The sequence below is a fragment of the Periophthalmus magnuspinnatus genome, chromosome 17 (assembly GCF_009829125.3).
Source record: "Periophthalmus magnuspinnatus isolate fPerMag1 chromosome 17, fPerMag1.2.pri, whole genome shotgun sequence".
NCBI lineage: Eukaryota > Metazoa > Chordata > Actinopteri > Gobiiformes > Gobiidae > Periophthalmus > Periophthalmus magnuspinnatus.
Window position 1 is genome coordinate 18642687 of NC_047142.1, and position 26921 is coordinate 18669607.

Here is a 26921-nt window from a genome sequence, read left to right on the forward strand (position 1 = left end):
TATCGCTAAGTAGCACTTATTACAGTAGGTACACTTTATCTTGTACACATGTGGACACTAGACTGTTATCTCTATTAGCTGACACTGACATAGAGGCCCCCATTGAGTATGTTATGTGAATTTAGCCCCTGTCAAAGAGGTGAGGTAATATTGAGTCCAGTTTATTCTACAGCCAGCATGCTCAAACAGTGAATTAGAACGTAAAAGTGGGTCACATCACTTGCATCGTCCTTGGCAGTGTAACTATCATTTTCCTAGAGACTTAAATGGGTTTTAATAAAATCAAGTACCAGTAAAGGTTGTCTTCAATTTAAAAAAAAGAATCTTTGCATTATTCTTAAATGCATAGCAAATTGACCTGCTAATAAAAGGCATGCTATCTGCTTATATTTATACTATTATACATTGACACGGTGGCACAACCCCAGTATGCACTACTCCAGACAGGGATCAAACCGCATTGTGTTTATCTGCAAACACTGCTGCCAATAATACTGTTACTATAACTGCTACTGCAGCAACTACTACAACAGCTGCAATTACCACTACTACTAATACCTTCACCACCACTACTACTACCACCGCCACTATTATTGCTGCTGCTGCTGCTGCTGCTGCTACTACTACTACTACTGATACCAGTACTGCTACTGCTACTACTACTATTACTACTACATCCAAATAACAATTTCAAACTATTCCAATATATCAAGAACAAAGGATAACAAGAAGCATTTTATGGACCTCTAGGCATTGATAAAAATAGTAAAAAAAACTTCAAGAGGTGCTCTTTGGTAAAGGGATCATCAATGTACAAAAATACAAAAAAACAAACCATTCTTATAAATTTAAAAGGCCTTTATTGATGATGACATGACTTAATAGACCTGAGCCCCAAACGCGTTTAAGCCTTCTGGCCTTCATCATTTATAAGAGAGTACCTTGGTTTTTTTGTATTTTTATGCCAAAGTATTACTTACATCTATTTAACTGTAATTTCAGTGCCTGGCAAACCCACCATGATGATCAGCACCACAATGGGGAACACAGCCCTGATCCAGTGGCAGCCTCCTAAAGAGATGGTGGGCGAATTGATGGGATACCAACTGCAGTACAAACGCACGGACGATGAAAACTTCACATCCCGAGAGCTGAGAGGGAAGGACGACCACTACACCGTCACTGGGCTACACAAGGGTGCCAACTACATTTTCCGACTGAGCGCGCGTAATCGCGCTGGGATCGGAGAAGCCTATACTAAAGAAATAAGCACTCCTGAAGATGTACCCTCCGGTTTTCCCACCAACCTCCAAGTGACAGGCCTGACCCAATCCAGTACACAACTGACATGGGAGCCCCCCCTGCTGGCCGAGAGGAATGGGAAAATTGTCTACTACATGGTGGTGTATAGAGACATTAACAGCCAGCAAAACAGCACCAATAAAACCACAGAGAATCATATGACAATTCAAGGATTAAGTCCGGATACCACCTACGACATCAGAGTGCAGGCCTACACCAGTAAAGGAGCAGGCCCACTGAGTCCCAGCATCCAGAGCAGGACCATGTCTAATGGTAGGACACTTTTGGACTTCTGGAATAAGATTAGTAGGTAGAGTAGCTAAAAATTTTATTCAAGTAACATTAACAGTACTTCAAAATAATATTACTCAAGTACAAGTACAAAGTAGTGGTCCAAGAATGAATGTAGATGAATGAATGTAGAAGGTATACTAGAATAATGCTTGGCATATTATCTCTCCTTCCTAACACGTACCTGCGTAATGTAAACCCTTCTATCCTACTAACATGCCTGTGCCTTGTATGTACATGTACAGCCCGGTCTCTAACTCCACTCTAACTGCTGCTCTGTGCCACTCAGTACTGTAGAACCATGTGTTTATTGATTTATAGACTCCTAATCCCATCTCACGCTACCGTCACGTCACCCTCCCTGCTATTACATACAAAACCCACTCAGCAAGCACCTTCTCATGCATTTTATGCCATTATAAACCTGGTTATTTATTTATAACACTACCCATTTTAATCTCACGTGTCGGCACTCCCACGTTTTCTGGTAATCGCTACCATCTTGGCCTGTTGCAAATGTCTTGTTAAGATTATATAAATGATATACTGTATAATAAATAGAACAAGCTTGGGGAGCTATTTTTGAATGCTTTTAAAATGAAGCATGAAGACGGGTTTTTGATGTTAGGTACCACTAGTGAATACTCCTGTTGTTTCCAAAGGGGTTATGCCGTGTACAGTACAGTAGTGTGAAATGGGAATTTAACACAGTGGGATTACATGCTGGGCTGTGCAAAAATGTCTTAGTGAAGATATTAATCAAAGAACTGTGTCTCCTCAGATTTTCCCACCCTAAACTTCGGTGTCAAAGCTGTCATGAAGACATCTGTTCTGCTCACCTGGGATTTGCCTCCAAACTACAAGTCCCAAGTGCCTTTTAAGGTAAGTGCTGCATTCAAAGCAGACAAGACTCCATTTAATCATTAAAAAGATAGCTCTGTATTATTTAAAGTTTTAAAGACCCTTTTTAGCGTAACCGGTACAGCCGCATTATAAATAGAAGTGACAAATTGAAGTTGTTTCCATGGAAATGTTAATGCACTTTATGGTATGTTCCACATTAAGATCCATGACAAGCTACCAGGCCATGTATAGAATGGATGTTTTTCCAAGATGGTTTTAGCAATAAAATTAAATGAATGCAAGTGGGTAAGTTCAGTGCCATACTGTGGAAGACTTCAGGCAAAGCGATAATATTTGGAGACCATGGAGACTAGAAGATGACAACCCCCCCCCCAGAAAAGTTACACTCCAAAAAACATTGAACTGAATTAGTATTTCCAAATGTCACACATTAAGAATAATGTAATAGTGTGATTGTGTATGCTGTGAAAATCTAGTTTGCGAACAATATTTTTCTTGTTGTAATGTATGAGATTGCATAGCTAATTGGCATTCAATCTAAATCTGCTGATAGAGACTCCCTTTCAGAGCGATAGTTTTTTTCACACATGACTAATGCATAGAGATGTTTTTGCACCTATTAACATGTGACACTAAATGCCTTAAGACTGTACCTCAGGAGATCAAACTACTTGATGATGTTTATACGCACCACATTAATTTATTTATGAGGTGTCAGACTTGTATAACAGTTTCACTGCTGCAATTTCCACCCTTTGATTAATTTACAAAGAAAGTGCAACACATTTCAAGACTACATGCCATACATTTCACATATCTGTCACATTCTGCAGATTGTGAAAATATTTTTTCTATTTTTAATCTTTGAGCAAATCAAATATCTCTTGGGAATGTAAAGTGTTCCTGAAATGAGTATGAAAAGGTGCACAGCAAGTACCTCAGAAAATACAGAATTATATCATTTTATTTTGCTATTCATTATTCTTTTTTTTTAGTTACACAATAATATACTCAAAAGTCTGAACTCTGTTCCAATCTACATACTTTTACTGACAGAGAATTAGCTGTAGACCTCTCAATTAAAAAGACCCTGATCATTGACAATTAGAAATGGCTGAATCTCGATTAGTGCCTTGGCAGCTCTCCATGCTACCCAAGTGCCTTTCTTAAATACTTGTCTTAACATTTTGCACAGGGCCATACCTATAAAAGGGGTGTGTGTGTCTTTCTGTAACACAGACTCATGATTTATTTTGAACTTGCCAGATTTTGTACAACCAGCAGAGCGTGGAAGTGGAGGGAAACCTCAAGAGAAAGCTGATCACTTCCCTGCAGCCCGACACGGACTACTCATTTGTGCTGACCAGTCGAGGTAACATCGCCGGGGGCCTCCAACAGCAGGTGTCCATCCGCACTGCTCCAGACCTGATCAAGACCCAACCCATAAACAAACAGCAAGCAGAGGGCGGCAAGATGACCATAATACTGCCCAAGGTCCAGACCAATGCTCGGATAAGGTCAGTAATGAACCCCATGGGGCCAGTTCACTCTCAGCTTCACTTGTAGTCTGGGCACGCTTCCTCTTTGATAAGTGATGTTAGCTGTCAGCCTCTCGAAGCCATTATTTTACATTAGCATCCAGGCTAATAGCTTTGTTTGTGCTTTGGATCTTGGCTGCAGTAATAGCCAAGAACTCCATCAGTGAACAAGTGCAAATGTGCAAATTTGTTAGAGGGAAGTTGAAGCACATAAAAATCCACAAGATGTCAGCACATGCAGTATGGCGCAAGGACAAAGGAGCTAGCTGCCGCTCGCTGTCTGGTGTTTTGCATACATCTGCAATTGTGAAAAAAGCAGCCAACCTTGAGATAATCCTTGAGTCTTGTTCAATTTGTGTTGGCCCATTTAAAGGACAGTGCAGTTGTATTTCATTCTGCATTAAGAAACATTTATGCTAAAACTTTGGTACAAGTCCTTAACAGGAAACGTTGACAAGAAACAAGAACCATGTAAGCATAAAAACAAGCCTCTACTTTTTAAATATTTATAAAATGTGACACAATCTTATTTATTTGCTACATTACAAAAAGTAACCAACATTAAAGGGCACATATTTTTAACACTGGAAATAGAAACCTCAGAACATTCCCCATGGAGATAGATGTGTTTTATGCCATATTATGAATATTATAGCCAAAGAAAAAACATCATGGAAACAGGTTTGTGGAGATGCACTTACAGTAAGGAATCTCTTTCATGCAAGAAACTCATCCAAAATGCTAAAAACATGCTTATATTTTAATCCATGTTATGTTTTTCTATTTGTTTTGGCTACAAAGTTACATACTGTGGCTTTAACTATTAATTTATCTAGGCTATTTATTATGGACAATAGTAATACTTTGTTGGGGGGTCAACTTTTTAACCCTACTTGCTAAAACATGTTTTAAGTTTATTCTTCTATATATAGCAAAAAATATTTTGAAAACTGGCACTCATTCTGTTTAATTTAGCCTTTTTTTATCTATACCACTTAAATAAAGACTTTGAGGTAGTGGTACAACTTCTACAGCTGGCACACTTTGTCCGATCAATGAGAGACTATTTAGAAACTTGCGGCTGCACTTTTAGCCTTATGCTAACTTAAACGACTTCATGACCTCACGTCTGATGATAATTGCGACTTTTAGCATCAGCTCCAGCAGCATTATCTTGACTTCGGAGATTGTTGGAGCAGAAACAGTCCTGACCCTTTTCTTTCCTGAGTCCCCCTCCCACTTTTCGTAGACCCACACACATAAAATACAGAGGAGGAGGAGGAGGAGGAGGAGGAGGAGACGAGATGTTGATTGGTGAAAAGATTACAGGGTTGTTGGGCCTGGCTGCGCTTTAAGACTTGGATTGACAGGAAGAGAAGGTGCAGGTGATTGGGGATGGGGAGGTGAAGGGGTGGGTGTATGTGGTGTAGATGAACCAGGGGAATCTTGTTATACATGTATTCTGCCGCATTGAAAGTTGACTGACTGTTGAATCACAGAGTCAAAGCCTGGAGAGAGAGCAGGAGAGAGGGAGAGAAAAAAGATGGGGAGGTAGAGAGAGAGAATTTTTACTGTCAGGAAAAAGGGATTTTACAAGAGGTTGATGCTGATCTGTGGGAAAAAACTGACATGGCTGAACACAATGGAGCACCCACAACTTCCACCTGTCTATGTACAGGTTTTAAAATGTGTTACTGTTACAGGATGTTACATGATGTTGCACTGATTGAATGTCATGCCATATCAAAACTGTGGGCTGTTAGTTCATTAGCGGTATAGCAATTACTGGTACCTTTTCAGCAGTTTGTTAATGTGCATTCTCCCAATTCAAATAAATAAATGTTTTGTTAACCTTAATTATAAAACCATATATATTTAAAAATGTGATGTATGAACTATTTTTCTGTAGTAGACATTACCAGAGTACAATGCTTCTCACCAGCTTGGTCTTAACATTGCATTCTACACTTACACCACCGGATGTCACCAAAACCTCCAAATTACTTTTGTACACAAGTATCATGTCAAAAGCAGAGTTGAGCAAAGATGTTTGTTTTTAAGATATCGAAAATGAAAACACTGAGTTTACTGGCAAAAAAAAGGCTAGAAAAAGCAGACAGTGTCTGGTGGATTGCCATAATATCAGAATGCTATCATCGGGATAACACTAAAGAATATATTTGTGTCAATATCTCCCACCTCTTGCAAAAGTGTATTAAAAGTTGCTTGTAATTGTCCTCATAACACCTCCCTCTCCTGTGTTCTTGGTTGGTCTTTGAAATGATATGCAGTAAAAGCACACAGGGGTTTAGTGACACAGTGGTTTCTATTAACCTGAGGATTCCCATGGGGTTCACTATTAGCCCAAGGCTCGTCTCAATGGGGCACTATTTGTTCCAGTCCACACGGCAGATGTTCTTAGTGATTAGCCATTAATTGGAGAACGCAGTGCCAATCTGCCTGCGTTCGACCTTTGCTTAGCGCTCGAATTTAGCATTCATCCCGGCGCGAGGCTACATAGTGAAAAAATCGTTGCCTCTAATAAATGTTTTGTCTGTTTTGCTAATGCCACGTTTTGATCTCAGCGCGCTAGCCTGACTTTATTCTTCTTGGCAGGTGGTACTACATTGTGGTGGTTCCCGTATCCCAGTCCACGCGGCGGTGGAAGAGTCCAGACGAAATGGACCTGGATGAGGTGAGTGCCAGCTGGTGTCTGATTGGCTAATGCGCCAAGGGGTCAGAGGTTAGCGATAGAATCTCCCAATCCAACTGGGAAGGAAGTGGCGGCATGTAGCGGCTAATTAGCTCTTCCATCGCAGGCCCAGGGAGGGGTCAGGGGTAGACAGGTTTAAACAATGACTCAGCCCAAACAGGTGGAGAAGAGAGACGGGATTGGACACCAGCTCAAGACCCATCTGCGTCCATAGACAACACTGAGGGAGATATTTTTAGAAGAGAGGGAGAGTCTGCCCATGTTACAAACTGTGCCAGAGGCATTTCTTGTTGTTCAAGTGACTTGTAATTAGTGAGTCCAATCCCAAAATTGGGGTGAAGGATGACTGAGAAAGCCTTAAAGGTCCTCCATTACGCAAAATTTACTTTTAGTGATGTTGGACTGTTGTTACCTCATCAAAACCATGCTGGGAGTTGTGTTTTATTTCATTCATACATCCTTTATTATTAGTCTCTCTACATCTCCAAAGCTAAAAACACTCTATCCCACTTTGTGATGTCATGAAGCGGTAGTTTTAAGTTAAAAGCTACCTTTTACCTTTAGTTTAGTGGAGACTGGAAATTCCAGGGCTGAAATTATAAATTATTAATGATTCTAGTGCAGCTTTACAGAGTTTAAATTATATCATAAGTTGGCATAGAGTGTTTTCTGTTTGAGAGAAGAACTCTTTGTGTTTAAACATGTGTGAATCAAACAAAACACAACTCCAGGTATGTTTTTAATGTGGAAACAACAATATAATTTAGATCAGAAAATGGGCCCTTTAATGTTGTTTGTTTGTAAAATAAATCAAAAGGACATAGTAAATTCTTAGCACGACTATGGTTTCAAATTTTTGCCCATATTTTACATAACTAATTGAAACACTGTGTATTTTAATTAAATGTTTTGTTTTTTTCAGATTTAACCAAACTTTTTTAATTAATTGTTGTTTACTTTTTCCTCACCTGTGTACAAGCCTGACCTAGTCATTTTATTTTCTCCCTTTTTATTTGAATGTATTAGCCTCAAGGACTTTATAAATATTCAGTAGAGTAAGAATTGGATGAAAAACTTCAAATTTTATGATTATTCCACCATGACATTTGCAATCCCAAATAAGTGCAAAACTGGTTAACCCAGACCTCCTCAGTTATAGTGTTTACAGATAGAAGTGGCACATTTAGACTGCTAAACTGCTCAGTTGGTGTTCTTAAAGAATAAAGTATAATATTGGCTGTATTTTCACATTTCTTTTAAAACGCTTTGTAGCCATTTTTCATTCCTTTGGAGAGACTAACAAATATGACCTGATTGTGTCAAAATATTGTAATTGTAAATTTGGTGATAACCCAAATTAAGTGTTTCCTGTGATTTTCCTTTGGGGCCTGCTCCATTATCTTAAAAACTTAACAGTTCCTTTTAAACAAAGTATAACATTTAAATAACAATCACGATATACAAGCCTATCCATCTTCTCATTATCTCCACTTGGGACATGGCTTTAAATGACAAGCCTGAATATTACCACCATCATTTTTAAGTCTGTAGAAATAAACACAGATTTTGTTAATTTTTAGATCAGTTCAAGCTGAGGTGGAGCAAAAGTAAAAGATGAAATTCTTCATAGTAAAGTATAGTGCATTTTAATACAAAACTCAATACTTTTAATACTTACTGTAGTATTACTTAGCATATCAAAAAATACTTGTCGCCCATTATTACTAAGTGGCTAGCAGTGGTGGAATATAACAAAGTAAAAGTTGTAAAAAAAAAAAAGTACTGTAAAGTATACATTTTAGGCATCTGTACTTTACATATGTGCATTTTAATGTGGATACGTGTTACTTTTACTTTACTACATTTGAGGGAAGGTATCTGTACTTTCAACTTCATTACATTTTTAAACAAGACTGAAATCTATTTTTTATTATTGTCTGAGACCTGCTGAAAAGGCTCAGGGGTTTATTTTTTAACATAACAAATAAAAATGTACAAATAAAAACAGCTAGGAAAAAAATATTGATTCATTTGTTTCTGCTGAACAAAATTCAGCACAAATCTTTATCAAAAATCAATACATTTGAAGGTTTATTAGATCTCAATCTGTGTTAAATACTTTAAGTACATTTTAAAATGGGTACTTAATACTTAATTTTTTATGTGACGTATACTTGTACTTAAGTACCAAAATTGAGTATTGGCTAGTGATATTTGAAATAGACCAGTCACTATAGCCATTGACCAGTACTGTTAGAAGTAAGCCCTTGTCAGATTGAGGAGCTAAAAAAATAGTTTTACTTCTAAAGAGAGGGTACATTTTTTATGTAATAATTTATTTATTTACATTATAGCATGTTATAACGTTGTTCCATCATCTATATATATATATATATATATATATATATATATATATATATATATATATATATATATTTTTTTTTTTTTTTTTTTCTTCAAAACAATGAAGGGTGACATAGTGATTAAAATGTTATGTGTTATGCATGTTTTAGTTATTCAGCAATCTCTCCTGGGTCCTATTCAAGACATTAAGAGAAGATTCTGTTCAATGCTCAGACCACAAGCCTGTGTCACTCATGCTCCCACATGACAATTCTCCATAAATATATAAAAACATGATACAAAACTGCATACAACAATTTGACAAACATGATGCAATGTGCAGTAGTTTAAATTGTGGGATGCAAGGGGAGGGGAGACTCAAAAACAAAAGTGAAACTTATAAAGTGTGCTAATACATTGTTTTTGATGAATATAGCATTTTCAGAACAATAAAGGGTGACATGTTGATTAAACATATTATGTGTTAGAAGTAAATACCCCCCAGAAGTAAAATACCCCATCTTTAAACAAAGTATAACATTCAAATGACAATCAACGAGCCTAGTATAACTCTTCCCAGTAACTCTCCTTATCGCCACCTGGGACATGGCTCTAAATGACAAGCCTAAATATTACCAACATCATTTTTAAGTATTCATTTTTAACTCCTCGGCTCCTTGAAACGATCTCTATTGTTAAATGTCTCTGTAGAAATAAACGCAGAAACACGGGAGACCCTAAGTCATTAAACAGTGAGTGAACCACTGTCCCCTCCTCCCTCCGACATAATGATTTAATAAAGCTACATCGGGAGACAGCCGTGGCACCAAAACAAAACGCCAGTGGATCCTGGGCTGCCGCAGTGCTGTGTAATGTGTCCGGGTCTGCTCATTTATTAAGCAGCTTGGCAGTCCTGCTGAGATGCGGAGACTGCCGGAGAGGGAGCCACTAATTGCTCGCTCGGTTACTGCGGTTTCATTGTTTGCAAAGTTGTGTCACTGGGCAAAAGAGCAATAAGTTTGGAAGAAATCAACAACACTTATTCAGATAATAACCTCAGGCATTTTGAGAAAGTTTGGAGAATGTATTTATTTAGTTTATTATATATTTATTCATCATTTACAGTGAGGAATAGCATCACATTAACAGTTAATGAACACATGCTAATTCTGATTTGGGATCGGACGGGAGTGAACCCTTAAGCCACAACTATATTTACCAGACTTTTTTCAGTTTGAATTTGGATATTTAGCATTGCATGTAAACTTGACCTCAGTGATCGCATTGGTTGATTCAAATAGTGGTTGAATGTTGTTAATGAATTGTTTTCATGTATATTTAACTTCCATATATAATTACTGGAAAGAGATGCCCTCACTGTTTTGTCTAGTTTTGTCATAGTGTTCAAAAACGCTATAAACATCTTAGTTATGTGCAGCAAGGGCATCCCTATGCCAACTGAAACTAACCTTAAAAAGTATTTTGTGGATTTTCTTTGCTTCATGTAATGTTGCAGTGAAAATGTCTGTTATTACATAAAGATTGGGTCGAAGTGCAAATCTACTCCTACACATCATCTAAAGTACATTATATGTTGTACAATAAAAAATATGAGTTAGAGCAGATGTCAGGTGCATTTATCAACATTTAATATTCAAAAAGCCAATAAAAAAACAGGCAACAGTAGGTTACTACAGGTGACAGTTGCTCATTTGGTTGAGCGTTTGTTCACTGATCCGAAGGTTGGTGGTTCGAATCGCAGTGTGATTTCATCCCACAGATTAATGCTGTCATTGTATTGCTGGGCAAGACACTGGGCAAACTGATGTATGAATGTATGTGTGAATGGGTGAGTGGTTCCTTGATATAAAGTGCTTTGGAAAATGCTATATAAAAATGTGACCATTTATCGTAATATCATAATGCACCTCCCCTTGTCATCCCATTGACATTTTTTAATAGTACAAAGTTTGTAATAAAATACTCACACTTACTCACATACTTACCCTAATAGGTAAGGTGGGCATATCAATTCCAAAATATTAATATTTTGACATTGATAAGGTATCAAGAAGTATTGATTCTCATACACAAATTTCAATTTCAGTACATTTCCATATATATTATATTTCTTTACTTGTATGGTGCCATATTTAAACAAAAATCACTTGTATCGATTATTATTACTAATTGACTTGTGACTTGTGTTGAAATTGACTAGCCACAGTGAAATTGACTAGCCACTTTATTGCTCACTGACAGCAATGAGCAATAAAGATAATGGTAATCCCTTGTTGTATTGAGGAGCTAAAGACATTGCATATTTTAGTAACAGTTTTAATAGTAAATTAAATTAAACGTAAATTTCATGTTGGTATCTTGTGTTACAGTTGGTACGCTCCAGTGAGACCCCAGTGCTCAGACGTCGTAGACACCTGGACACATCCAAACCGTATATCGCGGCTAAACTGGCTTCTCTGCCTCCAGTCTTCACTCTGGGCGACGAGCAAAAGTACAACGGCTTTTATAACCGGCCACTCACCAACCAACAGGATTACCTGTGCTTTGTCCTGGCAGCACTGAGGGACGACCACCAGGACCAGGCCGATAAATATGTAAGACACACGCTCACTGGTATTGATTAGCAACAAGTCTGGTCTCAGGCAGGTGTCATGTATTCAGGGCTGCAGCATATGAGAACTAGACCTGTCATGATATGTATTATATTGACTTCAAAAATAATAGATGGAACAATGTTTTTGGGGTCTCAGCATTTATCATGTGTACTTTTTCTTTACATACCTGGGGAGAATTTTCTTTTTTTTTTTTTTATAGTAGAATAGATTTGATGTGTAGATGGTCAAAAAAGTACCTTCTGGCACTCAATATATTGTGTGTACTGTTTCAATGTGTGTTTATCGCTATGAGCTGTAAAAACTAGTATAATTTTGTTGATACTTAGCAACTGATGTCCTCAATATTCCCTGGTGGGGTAAAGCAAACTAGAGGCACTGCTCTATCTGAGGATCTCTTACTCAAGTTACTTTATTTGAGCTTCGTTTTAACACAATGCAGCCATAAACAACTGACTTAGTTTGAACTACAACAGGTGAGTTGATTGTTATATGGTTAAACAAGTCCCTCTCAAATCCCCCAGCTCGCATTAGCTAACAGTTTTGCAGTTAGTAACTCATCTTTTTGTTGAAAACAGGGCCATGAACACTTATATTGATCACACAGTTCCGAAAATGTGTTGTAGAAATCCATTTTGTATTTTTCCTTGAGTTTTCAGTCCATCTAAAATGCACACTTTAGTAAACAGGATGTGTTTGCTAATTTGTCATCAAGGTAACTGCTAAACATTTCTCCATAGACCCCCAACCCCACCCCCAGCATGATGTAATTGCAAAGCATCAATTGTCATAGTTTGTGTGTTTATCTTCGAAAGAGCACTCGATTCTTCATTTATTTTTCATAATACATTATCCACAACAGAATGCAATACAATGCAATATTATTTTCTGTCCCTCCACATTGTAGGGTTTTTAAAGTGTTTTTTTTTTTTTTTTTTTTAATTAGACTGAAAGCATTTAACAAAGGCTTGATTGTGATCTTTGTAAAGATAGTAATATTGTTATTCAGCACTCTTCTGTTTAATGGAGCTCTGTGCTTAAACACAACACAAAGCATTTTTATTTATAGAGAACATTTCATACTAAACAACTCAATTTGCTTCATAATGTAAAGAAAATAAGCACCACAAGAAAACCTGCGATAATGCAGTCTTTTCTCCACCCTCCCTTCCCATTGGTCAGCCTTATCAAATTCTTCAGTGACAGGTGACTTAACCAATGACAGTGAGGTGTGAGCTATCTGAGGACGAAAATGGCTTGACTTATATTTAATGACAATATTATGTGTGCAAGAATGATGACAAATCAAAATCGCATGCAGGGTCCACTCCTGTTTTGACCTGTGAAATCAAATCAAAAGTCAAGCACTCCCCAGTGAAAAAAAACTTTCATTTTTTATTGTCATGTGGTTTTATATCTCTGTAATCTCTCAGTCGTCCAGGTATGTTCCATAGTGGTCCAATGGACATATACTAGAAATCAGCTCAAGATCATTCTAAAGCTATGCAGCAATATTTGGGTATTATTGTTTTGACTGAATCTGGAGAATTGTGTGTTAGCCTACTTTAAGCTTCTTCTCTACGACTTTTTTTCTTTGTCGAACCCATTTAAATTTATCAGCCTGTCGCCAACCTCCAAGTGCATCTCCTCTCAAGTGTTTGTAAAATGGGAGATGCGGCCAAATAGTTGTTTTTGTCTTTACTGCCACTTACCCTTTAAGGCAACCTCTAAAAGTCATTGCTGCGCCTAGCTCTGATAACTCTTTTATCAGTCCAAGTGACATTAGAGATTTAGCTTTTCTATTAAGTTTTCAAGTTGCGCGCCATGCAGATCCTCTGCCAACAGCACTCCAAGACAAAAAGGTCTCAACAGCCTCCTGAGGTAACCTTTTCAGTCGTGTTTGTGTCCCCAGTGCAGGAAGTTTGGTCATGTGGAGATAGCAATGGGTGGTGCCAATGCAAATACTGAAGTCAAGCCAGTCCATTTTAAGTTGTAGTGCAATATGAGGCATGAAACGGGTCCAGACCTGCCGATTGATTAGTTGATTAAATAGGGGGCATGGCAAAACCTCTCAAAACTACTGCGTACCTGTACATATCCGACCCAAACTGTATTCACAAGACTACACCTGCACAGGAGATCATGTGAAAACAATTTATGCCTTAAAAAGTACTAGGAAACAATGTACTTATTTAAAGTTAATACACTAATCTGCCTTTTTACATATAAATACTGAAAAATACAAAATTTTCACTGAACTTGCTCACTTACTATCTTCTTGTTTCTGCTGTTGTCATATATAAATCCGTATAATCTAATACACATTGTACACAGTCTTGTAGTCAACCAACAATAACAAGTCTTCAGTGAAACGTCTTGTACTATTCTGTAGTAGAAGTAGGGACAAGTGGGCACAGAAACCCTCCCTTGTACCCTCTCAATTATAATGATGAATACAAGGATTTATAAACAAGTTCTTTCTTGTTCAAATTTTTGTACTTATCTAGTGATTGGTTGTGTGGATCCACTTTTTATCAGCTATAGCTAGAGTTTAATGTCTTTTACCTTTTATAATATCTAAAATGTATGATATTTTCAGTCAAGGTTGCCATATTAAAGCAGTCATATATGGTGATTTACAGTTTTTTTTATGCGCTTTCTCTTAGGATTCTTATGACATATGGTGATCATACACTGTAGTAATGCCATACTGATACTAAGAAAACTATCCAATACCACAATGATAATAAAAACACTTTTTAGACAATAGAATAGAATCATTCCAAAACTATTCAGTCGACCTGTCATAATAATTATATCGACTTATCATTCAATATATGAAAGCTCAGGATTTTTTGGGGTCAATATTTACCATATGTACAACTTATCTCTTCTAACAGTGACATTGCCAGTGCTTCTCTGCTGTATTCACTACGGCATTCTGTCCATATAAATGCACTGTCCTCACCCACGTCTCAACTCGCAGTTTAAAGTTTAAGTGGACCGTTCACACATTGATCCAACATGACTTCCTCCGCCTCACTCCTCTATGGCAGGATTGGAGTGAACTTGGATACGGCAAGAACCGGTCTCTACAATTGCTCTGGGCTTTTCCATGACCCCGAACATGCATATTCAGTAGCCTTTGGGCCGCTAGTCCTTCAAATCCACAACTTTTCACTGACTTTTTTAGACAATTTGCTCCTCTCTGCTTTCTGGTGGTTTTGCCCTGCTTTTGCCTCCATGCTCGTTCACCGTGAAGAGGGAGAGATTGATTAGTGCCGCGGCAGTTAAGAGAAAGTCAGCGATATGGTCACAGGGGCTATAGGGAGTCCGCAAAGTAAGGCCCGACTCCCATGAAATGCTGGTTTGAAAAGTCGTACTGTAATCCCTCGTTCAGGCTGAAGAGAGAGAGAAGGGACAGGGAGTGAGAGAGTAGAAGAAGAACGAGAAGAGAAAGAGAAATGGGGCAGAGAGAGGGACAAGTGAAAGAGTAGAAAGAAGAGAGGAAGCAAGAGAAGAGACAGGAGGAGAAAGAAAGGGGTAGAGAGGGGGGTGAGTGGGAGTAGAGAGAATGGAGGAAGAAGAGAGAAGCTGAAGACAGAAAGGGTACAGGGACGAGTGAGAAAGTAGTTGCTGGAAGAGAGAGAAGAGAAAAGGGGGGAGGAGAGAGGGATAAGTGACAGACTAGAGAGAGAGGAGGACGCAAGAGAAGAGAGGAGTAGAGAAAGAAAGTGGTAGAGAGAGGGACGAGTGAGAGAATGGAGGAAGAAGAGAGGGAGGAGGAGAGAGAAAGAAAGGGGAGAGAGTGAAGAAAGAGAAGAGTGTATCTTTAATTGACTGAAATGTATAAATTATTGTTTTGTTTTTGTTTTTTTCTGTGACCCAACTTACTAAAATAAAAATTCAAATCTGTCAACTGGATTAAAAAAAAATCTACCCTTACTATGGATCTAACCCTGGATGACTGAGGGATTGTACAGATGTGAGCCAATTTAATTTTATCCATTTGGGCACAGAAATGTGTATTAGTGTTAACGCCAAAGTTTAGCAGTTTATTTTTTCTGTTAAGTATGTTTACAAGAATGGTGCAAATGTTAAAAATCTCACCAAAGCGAAATAATGATTGCACTAAGTCACATTTGTAGTATTGTCAACAAAATGGCAAACACTTCTCCCTTTGTTCCAAAAACAGCACTTAGCCTAACACCTCTATGAGTATAATTGCTGCTTTCATACTGGCCATTTCAAGTCCACTATTTTATCAAACTTTAGTACACTTAAATCTACTTTAAAATAATTGCGTTGTAATTGTACCGAAAGTCAGAGAAGGTTTCTTTAAGAGTCTGTCCTCAATGGAACAGTGGTCCTTTTTGTCCTAAATGAGACACAGTTGCAGTGAGTTGAAGCCTGTTTTCATCCTTCAGTGGCTGTCCTTTCGGTGACCCATCCTCCCTCACACTCCAGGCTGCACAATCTATATCTTTATAACTCATTTCAAAAACAGTTTACTAAAAGCAGAGGATTTACAGTGGCCTATAAGCACCCACCCCATCCTATGTACATTTTACTTTAAAGTGAATATGACAGGACATATGTGTAGTCATTATTTCATTTGGTGGGATAATACTATGGTAAATATTTATTAGCATAGTTTTACACCATTCATTTTTTTTAAATACCTGCTGTCCAACCAGGAAGTGGAACTATAAACTTTGCAAAAAAATGACTTAGAATTTCAGCTAAATCTTTAATGTAATTGTTTTAAAGTGCCTATATTACACTATGAACTTATCTGTTATAATGTTGTTTCATCATCAAAAAACATACCTCGAGTATTGTTCATTTTGCTTCATTCACATGTTTAAAACACAAACCCTGCATATTTAGGAATATTTAGGAATTCTTTTCTCAAATGGAAAATACTCTGTTCCACCTTGTGATGTCATGTCATCATACAGGAATGTTTTTAAACTCCATGCACCTTCACTAGAATCATTGGGTGATTTCAGTCCTGGAATTGCCAATCTCTGCTGAACTAAAGGTAAAAGCTGTTGATTTGAAAACTACCACTACAAGACATTGCAAGGTGGAACAGCATGTGTGAATGAAACAAAACTCTTAGCAAAACAACATTATAACATGGCTTAACACTCAAAAGAATCTATTTTGTGTAATATAGAACTTTAAACTACAATTATGTGACATGTGTAGTCTAACCTGTCATGTGCACTTTAATCTCCCTGTGAACAATCGTGCATCCTGCAGTCTGTATGTAAATACTTTAGTGCTGAGGTAGCCGCTAACTTTCATCGATTTGAAGCTCCATTTCCCCAAGAGCCAAAATTCCCCTTGTGAAACTTGTTTCAATGGCATTTTCTTTGTTTGTTTTTGCGCCCCCGAGTGACAGTAGAGCAAGGTAAAGCACACGCCAAGATTGAGCAGTTTGCAGAAGTGGCCCAAAGCGTGATACTTGAGAGAAACCCAGAGGGATAAGACAACAGTGTACAAGAATATATGACTTGTCTCCTCTGTTCTCTTGGTGTAGATCAAACATGGCTGCCAGACTCGTATAAGAAATTCTTCTATAGCATTGTTTTTCAAGAAGTATCCGAAAGGTAAATTCACAAATGTTGAACCAAAATCTGCTTTTCAACCATATCAATTTTAGCTTCTCCCAATATGTGTTAAATATTATTGCCCAGTGGAATGTTGTGATGTGATCTGAAAGTCAGCAATAGAGTTTTTTAAGACAACTGAAGGATTTTGACTTGAGAAAAAGTTTATCTGAAAAAAGGAAAAAAAAAATCTAAATCTTACCTTCTTGAAAGCTGTAGGTTTCTGTCAGACGAACACGAGGAGTTTGTGATTACATGCGCTATGGGAAAAAATGCTTTCTGGGCAGCAGTACCCCTAATCTGACTGGAGACAGGCCTAAGCCAGCAATACCTTATCCGCCTATTTTAATAGATCAATGTGTAATTCAAGCTAAACATAATCTTTTAAGCTTACATTTAGGGATACTCTTATTGTCACTGTAGGGAAATGTGTCCTCTGCATTTGACCCATCCTTCAATGCTGTTGGGGCAACCTACAGCTTGCACAGTTGCTAGATTTTTGAGTTCCTATTCCAATTCTCTGCTGTTCTTGAACTGTGCATTACAAAGCTGGAATTACCCCATTGTGGAACAAATAAAGGTTCTCTTATCTCATCTTATCTTATTTAACTTGCCCGGAGCAGCGGGCACAGTGTGTGTGGATAACTCAAAAGTCCTCAAAATGGCACCTCTGACTTGAAACTGTAACCCATGAATACTCATTTGTTTTTTACATTATCTCGTTCTAGTTCATATGTAAGTGCAGTTATTGGTTGTTTGCACTGTTACGTGGCAGTCGATACACTTGTTATGTTCATATTTGTTATTTAAAAAACATACTTGAGACATTTGAACCATACTATACATCAGTGGCCACAGGCATCGAGCAGTGGCTACAGAGGATAGTAGAAAACATAGGGCTAAACGGAGTGAGAGCCTTCACGTCTCCTCAACACCCCAAGGCAAATAAACAGGCTGGGGGAAGTGTGAAATGGGATGAGAGATACAGCGCGAGTATAAACACTATCATTTGAGACCAAGGCATGAAGGTAGCATCAGTACAGCCACATTTCTCCTTGTGTACTGTCCAGCTTGTGAAGAGCGGATAAGAGAGCCGCTTGGTTTCTTTTGATAAGGCACAGGTTGCATTAGTAGCGAACCAAAATATGTTTACCGCGTTCATTATTTGTACACAACATCAAGGAATCGGCTTTGGTAGCGCTAATTCTGTCTATGCTCTAGGCTCCCCAAAATATCAAGAGATTTAGCTTTTTGAAAACTTTCAAATCCTCGACAAACGGCGTACCTCATGTGGAATAAAAGTTTTGCTAAAGGGTCAAAATTTGCATGGCTTGCTCTGAAGTAAGAATTAGCAACATTTTTGATTGGATTCAGTGGTAATTGCCCTCTGTCACCTTTTCCTTAAGGCATCCCCCTCCAGCCATGCCTAAAGATATCGGAATAATTGGTATTCAGGAGGTAGACATGAAGTTTCTCTCTGAATTTGCAATGCATGACTATAATTGTGAATAGAACTTGAAGTACAGTAGAAAGAAGGTTAGACCCCACCCCGCAGCTATGACTGTGTTTTGCATAGATAAAGACATACCCTGAAATATTCAAATTTCCTGCCGATTTTTATATTTATGTATTTATTTTTGTCTCTGCATCTTGTTTGCCCTTCCTTGCAGTGTCATGTGGCAGGGAGGGGAGGGCGCGGGTTTGCAGTTTCCAAGGGAGGTGAAGACTGCGGCGGATGTAGCATGGAGATGTTTACTTGTCTGCCTGTTTCCCAGTTTGTTTAAAGACTGAGAATGGCAGCTATAGAGGGGTCAACAGCGAGCTAAAAACAAAGGCGTCTCCAGAGCTTGTGACTTGAATTGCTGTAACTCAAGTTCTTTATTTATTGTAAAGATTAATGTTTTATTAAGAACCTGTTGCTGCCTCTGATGGTGTATAATATTAGAGTGCTGTTAATACAATTTGTAGTAAAAGATGGAGTAGTGGTAATAATATATACATTGGCTACAGCCTATTTATTCAAAATATAATTTGCTAGCTGGTAATAAAAGCTGTAATATTTGTAGTAGTAGAAACCAGCATATTAATGGCTTAAGTTCTCTTGTCCCCTAAATTTTAAATATGTTGAGTATTAACTTGATAGCAACTTAACAACTTCTACCTAGTAACTGCAGTAGATTTTATTGTTTACTTGATACTACATATATACTTCTAATTAGCAAGTCATAGTAATACTATTAGTCACAATAAAATATTCAGATTATGAGGTAGTTATGGCAATAGCTATAACTGCATGTGATATATACTTGTAGTGTAATTTTAGCAGTAATTTGTACAGCACATATTCATAGCATGCGCGTTGATGTAAAGTACATGCTGTGACCAGTGAAAAGTGGCAAGCATGTCAGATTTAAATATACTAGCTGATATTGTAGGAGTAATAGTTCATTTTAGAGGATTGTAGGAATACTAGTAGCAATATTGAAATAGTACATACCCTTGAGCTTGTAGATTAGCTCTGCCTAAGCACCACATTGCAGTTACCATGTTGCGGGGACTTATAACACTTGGAATGCCTGTCTATCATCTGGTATCACCCACGCTCCTCTTCTTACTTCGAGCGTGACCCAGACAAAACACAGCGTAATGGTGAAGGTTGAGAGGAGAAAAGGCTGAGGAGACTGGATGTACTCTGCGAAGCTCCTACACATATTTGTTTACACTTTTCGCACATAGTTCGTCTCGCTGACAGAATCTGAACCGGAGGCAACACAAGAGAGAGCTTTAGATGCTTGCTACTAGTGCGTCATACGGGCAAACAGAACGAAAATACTCTAGTGTGGAACTGTTCTGGGAAGCCATCTAGATGCACATTGTAAACCTCTGAAGTCTCTCTATATGTTTATGTGGGGTAGATTGACCTATTGACCACTATCCACTTCTTTCTGTTCTTTAACTGTGCAGTGCAATACTGGAATTTCCCCACTGTGGGACTAATAAAGGCATATCTTATCTTATCTTATCCAAAGTGGTGCAAAAAGGGTGTGCCAAGATGGAGTAGCTGAGAGCAGGTTCATTACCACATTTGTCAGGCTAACGGTTAATACTGTATATTTTTTTACATAGTGTAAAGTATAATGTAAGCTTTTTTGTTGTTATACATTCTTCAATTGTAATGAAATAAGGAATCTGTGTGTTTTCTCTTTATATTTTGACTATTGACAGATGCAGTGTTATAAGACCCAACTTACAAAGTGCTATATGGTACAATAGAAACAGGTCAAAAAGCATTGATCTACAATGTACAGCAGGTTCTTAAAGGTGCACAGTGCAACGTTTCTGGAAAGTTCCATAGCAGCGTTACATCACAGTAGACTTGAGGGTTGTCAGAAGTATCAAAAATCAGATACTAATTGATAATAAAACTAATGTCGAAAAGTATTAGGCCACTTAGCTTAGTATACACCCAGGGACCCGCTTGGACAACTGAGGGATTACATAGATATTAGACCACATGGTAATATAAAAGAAAGGACTATGATTTAATGTATCATTGTGGTATCAAATTGGTATTGAGTATTGAGTCCATTCCTTAGTAACAAAATCAGATTTTAAATTTTAGTATTGTGGCAGCAGTACTAGACTTGTATTTAGGTTTGTTTACATGTCTTTCTTACTGTAACATTTTTACCCAAAACTGACAAAACAGTGCATGTTAAATACTCTCCATCTTCCACTGGCGCTGACAGCCTCGTCCATCGCACCATTGAGATCCAGAGGCTGCGTGACGGAGCTTTTATCAGATATTAGGCCCGTTCAAAATGGATGATCCTGGGACTACTCCATGACCGACAGACAAAAAGCCCCTCTCTCATTCCTCTCGCTTATCCACCTCCAAAGCACAGCTGCAGTCATTTGTTACACCGCGCAGGGACGTTTTTTCCCAGGATTCCCTGCAGGGCCACATCCTCCGGTTTTGTCTTTAGATCCATCCCCGAGGAACAGGGAGTCTTGTGGCACTGCATGGCTGCTGTGCCCAGTCCCTTTGTTCTTACATAATGATGAACTCCCAATGGTACATGGAAAGCAACAAACGAGAGGAAATTGGGGGAAATATAGTTGAAATGGAATGATTTGCGAACCCCTTTTTTATGCTTGAATCTACATGGGGTCTTTTAATTTTCCCCTCTGTCACAACATGCACTTTAACATGAAAAGATATAGGCTGGCCTGTCATACATGTGGGTGCATTAATATAATATGCATTCATGAATACAATCCTAGTGTACTTGACAAAAAGTTTTACTCTTTGCACTTGTGGCTTCTTGATCTCCTTGCTATTTTATGGAGCAAGCCTTGTGTCTCATTTAAACTGAACAAGTCAGATGGATTTCAATTGAAGTGGAATTCTACCCAGAATTCACCAGGCAAACACAAATATTACAATACTCTACAATACTTCATATATACTCGCAATGATGTTATGTCCGTATTTGTGCATCTTTCTAAGCCTTAATTACGTAAAAAAATCTATACCCAGATCCTGAAGCTAGTATTAAAACTAAATACTAATTAGTGGTGAAGAAACGATAAGTATGAAATGATGAAAGTAATCATTTATTAGACAAATATTCATTCCTGAATATTAGAACTGTCTTGATCTAAAACCACATGATCATATTAAAGAAAGTACAATTACCATTAGTAATTGTAATTGTACAATTATTTTGCCGATATGTCCTTTTTTGACAGGACACTGACATCTGATATGCTGCTGCTGTGGCCCATAACCAATATTTGCCAATATCAACATTTAACTTTTAAAATAAACTGACGACAAACTGGAAATGACACATGGGCACACAGACAATGGGGCAGTGGTGAAACTATCGCTACTGAGTATCAGTAGACACTGATATCTAGAAAATCAATCCTTAGTAACTGTCATTGCACCAAAATCAGTATCAGGTATTGAGCGTTTTCCTTGGTATCAAAAAATCCAGTCGTGACATTAGCCCAAATACTTGGATTGAAGAAATAAGACAGTTCTTTTACAATTTCAATGCACATATATTATATAATATATGCACATATATTATATAATATATATATATATTTACCAAAATGATTCTGCTCTTATACAGTAAATTCCCCCCTGAGTGTACTATACAGATGACACCAGCTGATGACGGAGTGCGTCTTTCTTTCAGCGTTTTCTCTGCTTATCTCTCCAATTAACATGCGCCTGCACTGCCTGTGAGCAGGCTGCTGTGTCTAATGATGCGGATTACTGCTGCCACTCCCGCTGCATGCTGGGAGCTCAATTCCCCTTTGAGGCCATGCGATCTGTCACCCCTGCCTCCCTCCATCTCCGACCTGCGAATCATCATATCGTCGTTCAATGGGCGCCAAGCTGAGCAGTAATGGCCCCAGCCTTTCTCATCTACTCTTCATGTGTCTCTTGTTATTTTCAAACTCCACTCCAGACACTCAGAAAACACCGACATCTTTGCTTTTTTTGTCATATGTTGTCTGGAGATGAAAAGGCAGTTGGATATCTCATTCATATCATCAGTGAAAAAACAGGGCAATGCTAATGAAGAAGTGATGACAACGAGATGTATGTTCTTGTGTGAACTATCTGTCCCCACTCCTCTGTCTCACACCTGCTCCTATGTGCACACTTCATATTGTGCTCTATATCACACAATACGCATGCTGTCCAGGCCAGTTTTATTCATTATAATCCATACTGATTTTGTCTTGATTTAAATCTGGTTTGGTACATGGTATAGTTTTTGTTTTGTCTTTCTTTATTAAAAGAACACATAGTAACATTTCTGGTATGCTTCTTTCCATGGCGATGTTATTGATCTGCCTGAAATGTTAAAAATATAGCATTATATTTATCTTTTACTTTTTTAATTACATGTTCTTATTGCTCAGATATACCTTGTAAACATATATTCTTAGTGTAAGCAGAGTCGCCTCTCCACAAATCTTACTTTTGTAGACTTTTGTCTACATGGTGATGGGTTACGCTTAATGTCATACTGTGGAACATGGAGAAAAGCAGGTGGAAGATAAGATCATCCACCAGAAAAGTTCCATAGTGCACCTTTAAGATTGATTTTAGTCAGATCAGTATTGAATGATTAGCCAATGTATGTATCATCTTTATCATTACCTCAAAATAAAGTTTTGACCCTTGTAAATTCTAGTATATAATAAATGACGGTGTAACATAAGATATTTAGCCCCAGACTCTGCCACCCCTCTGCTGACACTGTATCCCTGTGTGTGTTTACTAAAGGAGTTTTGGACAAGAATCAGGAGGCTGCAGTCCTCCGAGGTCACCTTCACTGGAAAAAGATGAATAGAAGTTGCATGTTTTTCATTTTATGGTGTTGTGAAACAGTGCCACAAAATCATTACCACAGCTGCCTATTACTAAAGGGCTCTCTATTGGATTGTAAAATTATCTTAATGGCGTGCTGACAGTCCATTATTTCAGCTCTGTTTCCTGCTATGTTTCTGAAGTCCTCCAGGAAAAGACACTTTATTTGAAAGAGAAATCGTCTTCACTTGTATAGTTTATGTAAACTTTGCTCTGACACATTCTGTCTGTCTGATTGCAGATGACATTCTCAGCGAGCCCGTACTCGGAACTGATCCAGGTGACTCTCAGCAGCAACAGCATGGCCTCAGGGATGGAGAAGCCAGAGATGTTGTGGGTGATGGGCCCAGTGCTGGCAGTGGTCCTCATCATCATCATCGTCATCGCCATCCTGCTCTTTAAGAAGTAAGGCTCTCTCTCCTAGGTCTGTCCAGGCTGACGGCTGGTGGCACCTGGGATTGGGCTTTCTTTTAGTTGCATCAGGAATGGAAATATGACATGCTCCCTCTGCCTCCTGCACAGCTGCTTACACACACAACTGTAACATCCCATTTCAGTAGCCATCATATACAGTGTGGGGAACGCCAGATTTGGTTTGTCTTTGAGGAAATCCTCTTTTCCACACAGAGATTTTGTCCCAGTTAGACATTTTAACAATAGCATGTGAAATGTCAGTAGAAATGGCAGCTGACATGGGTCCCTAATGAAAAGCACAGCTTGGCTGTCAGAAACTCTTAGTTTAGGCTGAAAAAAAGGCTTTGGCCAACACTGTTGGCCATTTGAAACAGGAAACAGAGGGCTCAGCCGAGGCTTAACTCAGAGCTCTGTCAGTATCTCTTAAAAGCACTTGAGCTGCCCTGCTGCATACTGTGGGCACATGGGCCAACCCACACCACTCACTACTATTGTGCTGGAACAATGGAATATAAACTACTGCTGCTAAACTCTGTATGCAGCCAATTAAATTGAATGTGCCTGCTTTAGTTTATAGGAGCTATATTTAGATGGTCTACATTCATTTCCAATTCATATCCTCAGAATACAGTGGTTTTCATCTTTATTATGATTATCAAAAGAGTTTGCCTTGATGTCTGTGTAGTGATAGACAACAGTAAGAGCTGACTAACAAATTTCTCGTTGTGTGGATGCACTGTACGGCCTGTATCTCATTTGGTTTAATTGGGTTTTTCTGTGAGGAAGTGGCACCACTCTCTGTTAGCCTGATAAGTGCAGTGCTCCTGGTGATACCTGTGCAGCAGCAGACTGGGTCTATGGCAGACTGTGAGATGACTGGTTAATAATAGGCCTTGAGACAGCTCTGTGCTGAGGAGCACACCCTGCACTAGAGGCCTTTCTGAGCACGCTCAAACTGACAGCAGAGACTGTGGGGAGGAGGCTGTGTGCCCTTTTCACTGAGCAAAGAAAGAAGTGCACTGTACGGCGCTTTGTTATTCTACCTGCATATTTGCCAGCTCTGACACTCTGCACTGATGAAGATATTTCTAAAGGCTCAATCGGGCTGCTGGAATAGTGATGCTCTCGAGCTCATTTGGGATGAAGCAGTTTAGGTGCATGTGATAAAACCTGCTTATTAATCCTGCACTTTTTTCCCTTTGCTTCTGTGGCTGCAGCAAACAGGAAAGGTGGGTACTGCCGCTGTCTCATTAGCTGTGACTTGATCTCCTCCATCTCCCAAGTCCCTTTCATCTGTGTTAGTGAATTAGACCTATTCATGAAAGCCAGGGGTTGTAGAGTCAGCCATCTCTCAGCTCTAAAGCCAAAAGGAAAAAGAAAAAAGTGAACTAAGATTAAAGTAAGACATGTTTAAATTGGTGTCTGTAATATCACATAGGCACTGAGAGGCAGCAGACTGTGCAGCCCTTAATAGCAGGGGTCAGTGGCGCCCTGGGTCACTTGTGTTAGCATGTCCTGTCCAAGTCTCCCTCTTCATTTCCTCACTGTTTCATTATCCTGCCCATGTCAGTGTGCCCACTCCCAGAACTGCCCATCGGAATATGCCAACGCCTCACCTGCTACAGCTCAAAGGGGCATTGTGAGGGAAAATGCCAGACTAGAGGAGCTGACGAAAGAGACATGCTCCCGATCTTTAAAAGTTGACATTTTCCACCAGGACCTGTTCTGCCACTTTTCCTTTTTTTTTTTTCTCTCTCCACCGCATTGCTCCGTTGTGGCAGAAGTCCCTACAAAGGTTTCTGTTCCAGCCTCATTAAGTGCAACCTGTTCTGGGCACACAGATTTTACACTGTGACTTTGAATGTCACCACACTTATACTCGCACACATCTGACTAGACCTGCACAAATGTATCACAGTATCAACAAATACAGTAACCATATGATGAAAATAATAATTTATACCAATAACTTGTAGTTCTTCAAGTTTACTCTAATAACATTAATATTTTTGTTACCAGTAGATGGCAGATGGGAAACCTGTTCCTCCCGTCCCCTCACCTGGCCTTTGTTCAAGCTCACCTGTGCTCACTGGTCTTCTGTCAGGCCAAAGCGGGCACACTGTCAGACAGAAGAAATGTAGAGAGCATCTAGTTGTGTTATGTAAGAATGCAACAGGAGCAGGGCAGCCGGTCTAATTACAGATGGTGGCTTTTATACATGGACATATATTTGGACATCCCTCTGAACCAGTGAGACAGAAGTATGTACCTTGACATGTTTCTCTGGATACCATTGTGTCATGTACTCTGTCTTGGTTGTGTCTGACAAAGGACACAAGGCTAGTTATTTCATATTTTTCATATCCTGTGCAGCTCTGTCCCCCATTTAGAGCCTTAGAAGTAAAGCCCTGTTTTGCTGCCATGTTCACCTTTAGCTCTTCGCTGGTTGTCATGTAGATAGTGATCTGATTGGGCCGGAGGAGACATGTGGCGAGCGGGGGGACACATCACAGATGCTTAGTCTGGTCCCAGTGAAAGTCCAGAGCGCTCCTCCTCTCAGCTGCAGGGAGAGATCCATGTCATAGATTAGCTGTCACAGTGCTAGCATTAGTCCAGCCCCCTGCAGCGTCAGATAACAGGTGGTGCACAGACCAGGAGGCTGAATACTGTGGTGGTCCAGGTTAAAGTATTCTCTGCATGCAGACAGAAGGCCTTGCTCAGCCTCAGACCCGCGCTGGCACTTGCAAATGGAGTGCAATGAGATGTGAAATTTCCACAGGACGCCCTGATGCTTCTGATGCTTCTGAT

General features: G+C 38.9%; 1 protein-coding gene across 1 annotated transcript in view; it reads left to right on the forward strand.

Annotated features, from left to right (window-relative positions):
• LOC117385047 (receptor-type tyrosine-protein phosphatase F) overlaps positions 1 to 26921 on the forward strand; it is a 218080-nt gene that overhangs the window by 145098 nt on the left and 46061 nt on the right. The window contains exons 15-20 of the mRNA XM_033982280.2: positions 1003 to 1575; positions 2375 to 2475; positions 3724 to 3974; positions 6612 to 6690; positions 11442 to 11666; positions 23941 to 24104. Coding sequence (XP_033838171.1) covers positions 1003 to 1575; positions 2375 to 2475; positions 3724 to 3974; positions 6612 to 6690; positions 11442 to 11666; positions 23941 to 24104 — 1393 coding nt within the window. The remainder of the gene's footprint in view (positions 1 to 1002; positions 1576 to 2374; positions 2476 to 3723; positions 3975 to 6611; positions 6691 to 11441; positions 11667 to 23940; positions 24105 to 26921) is intronic.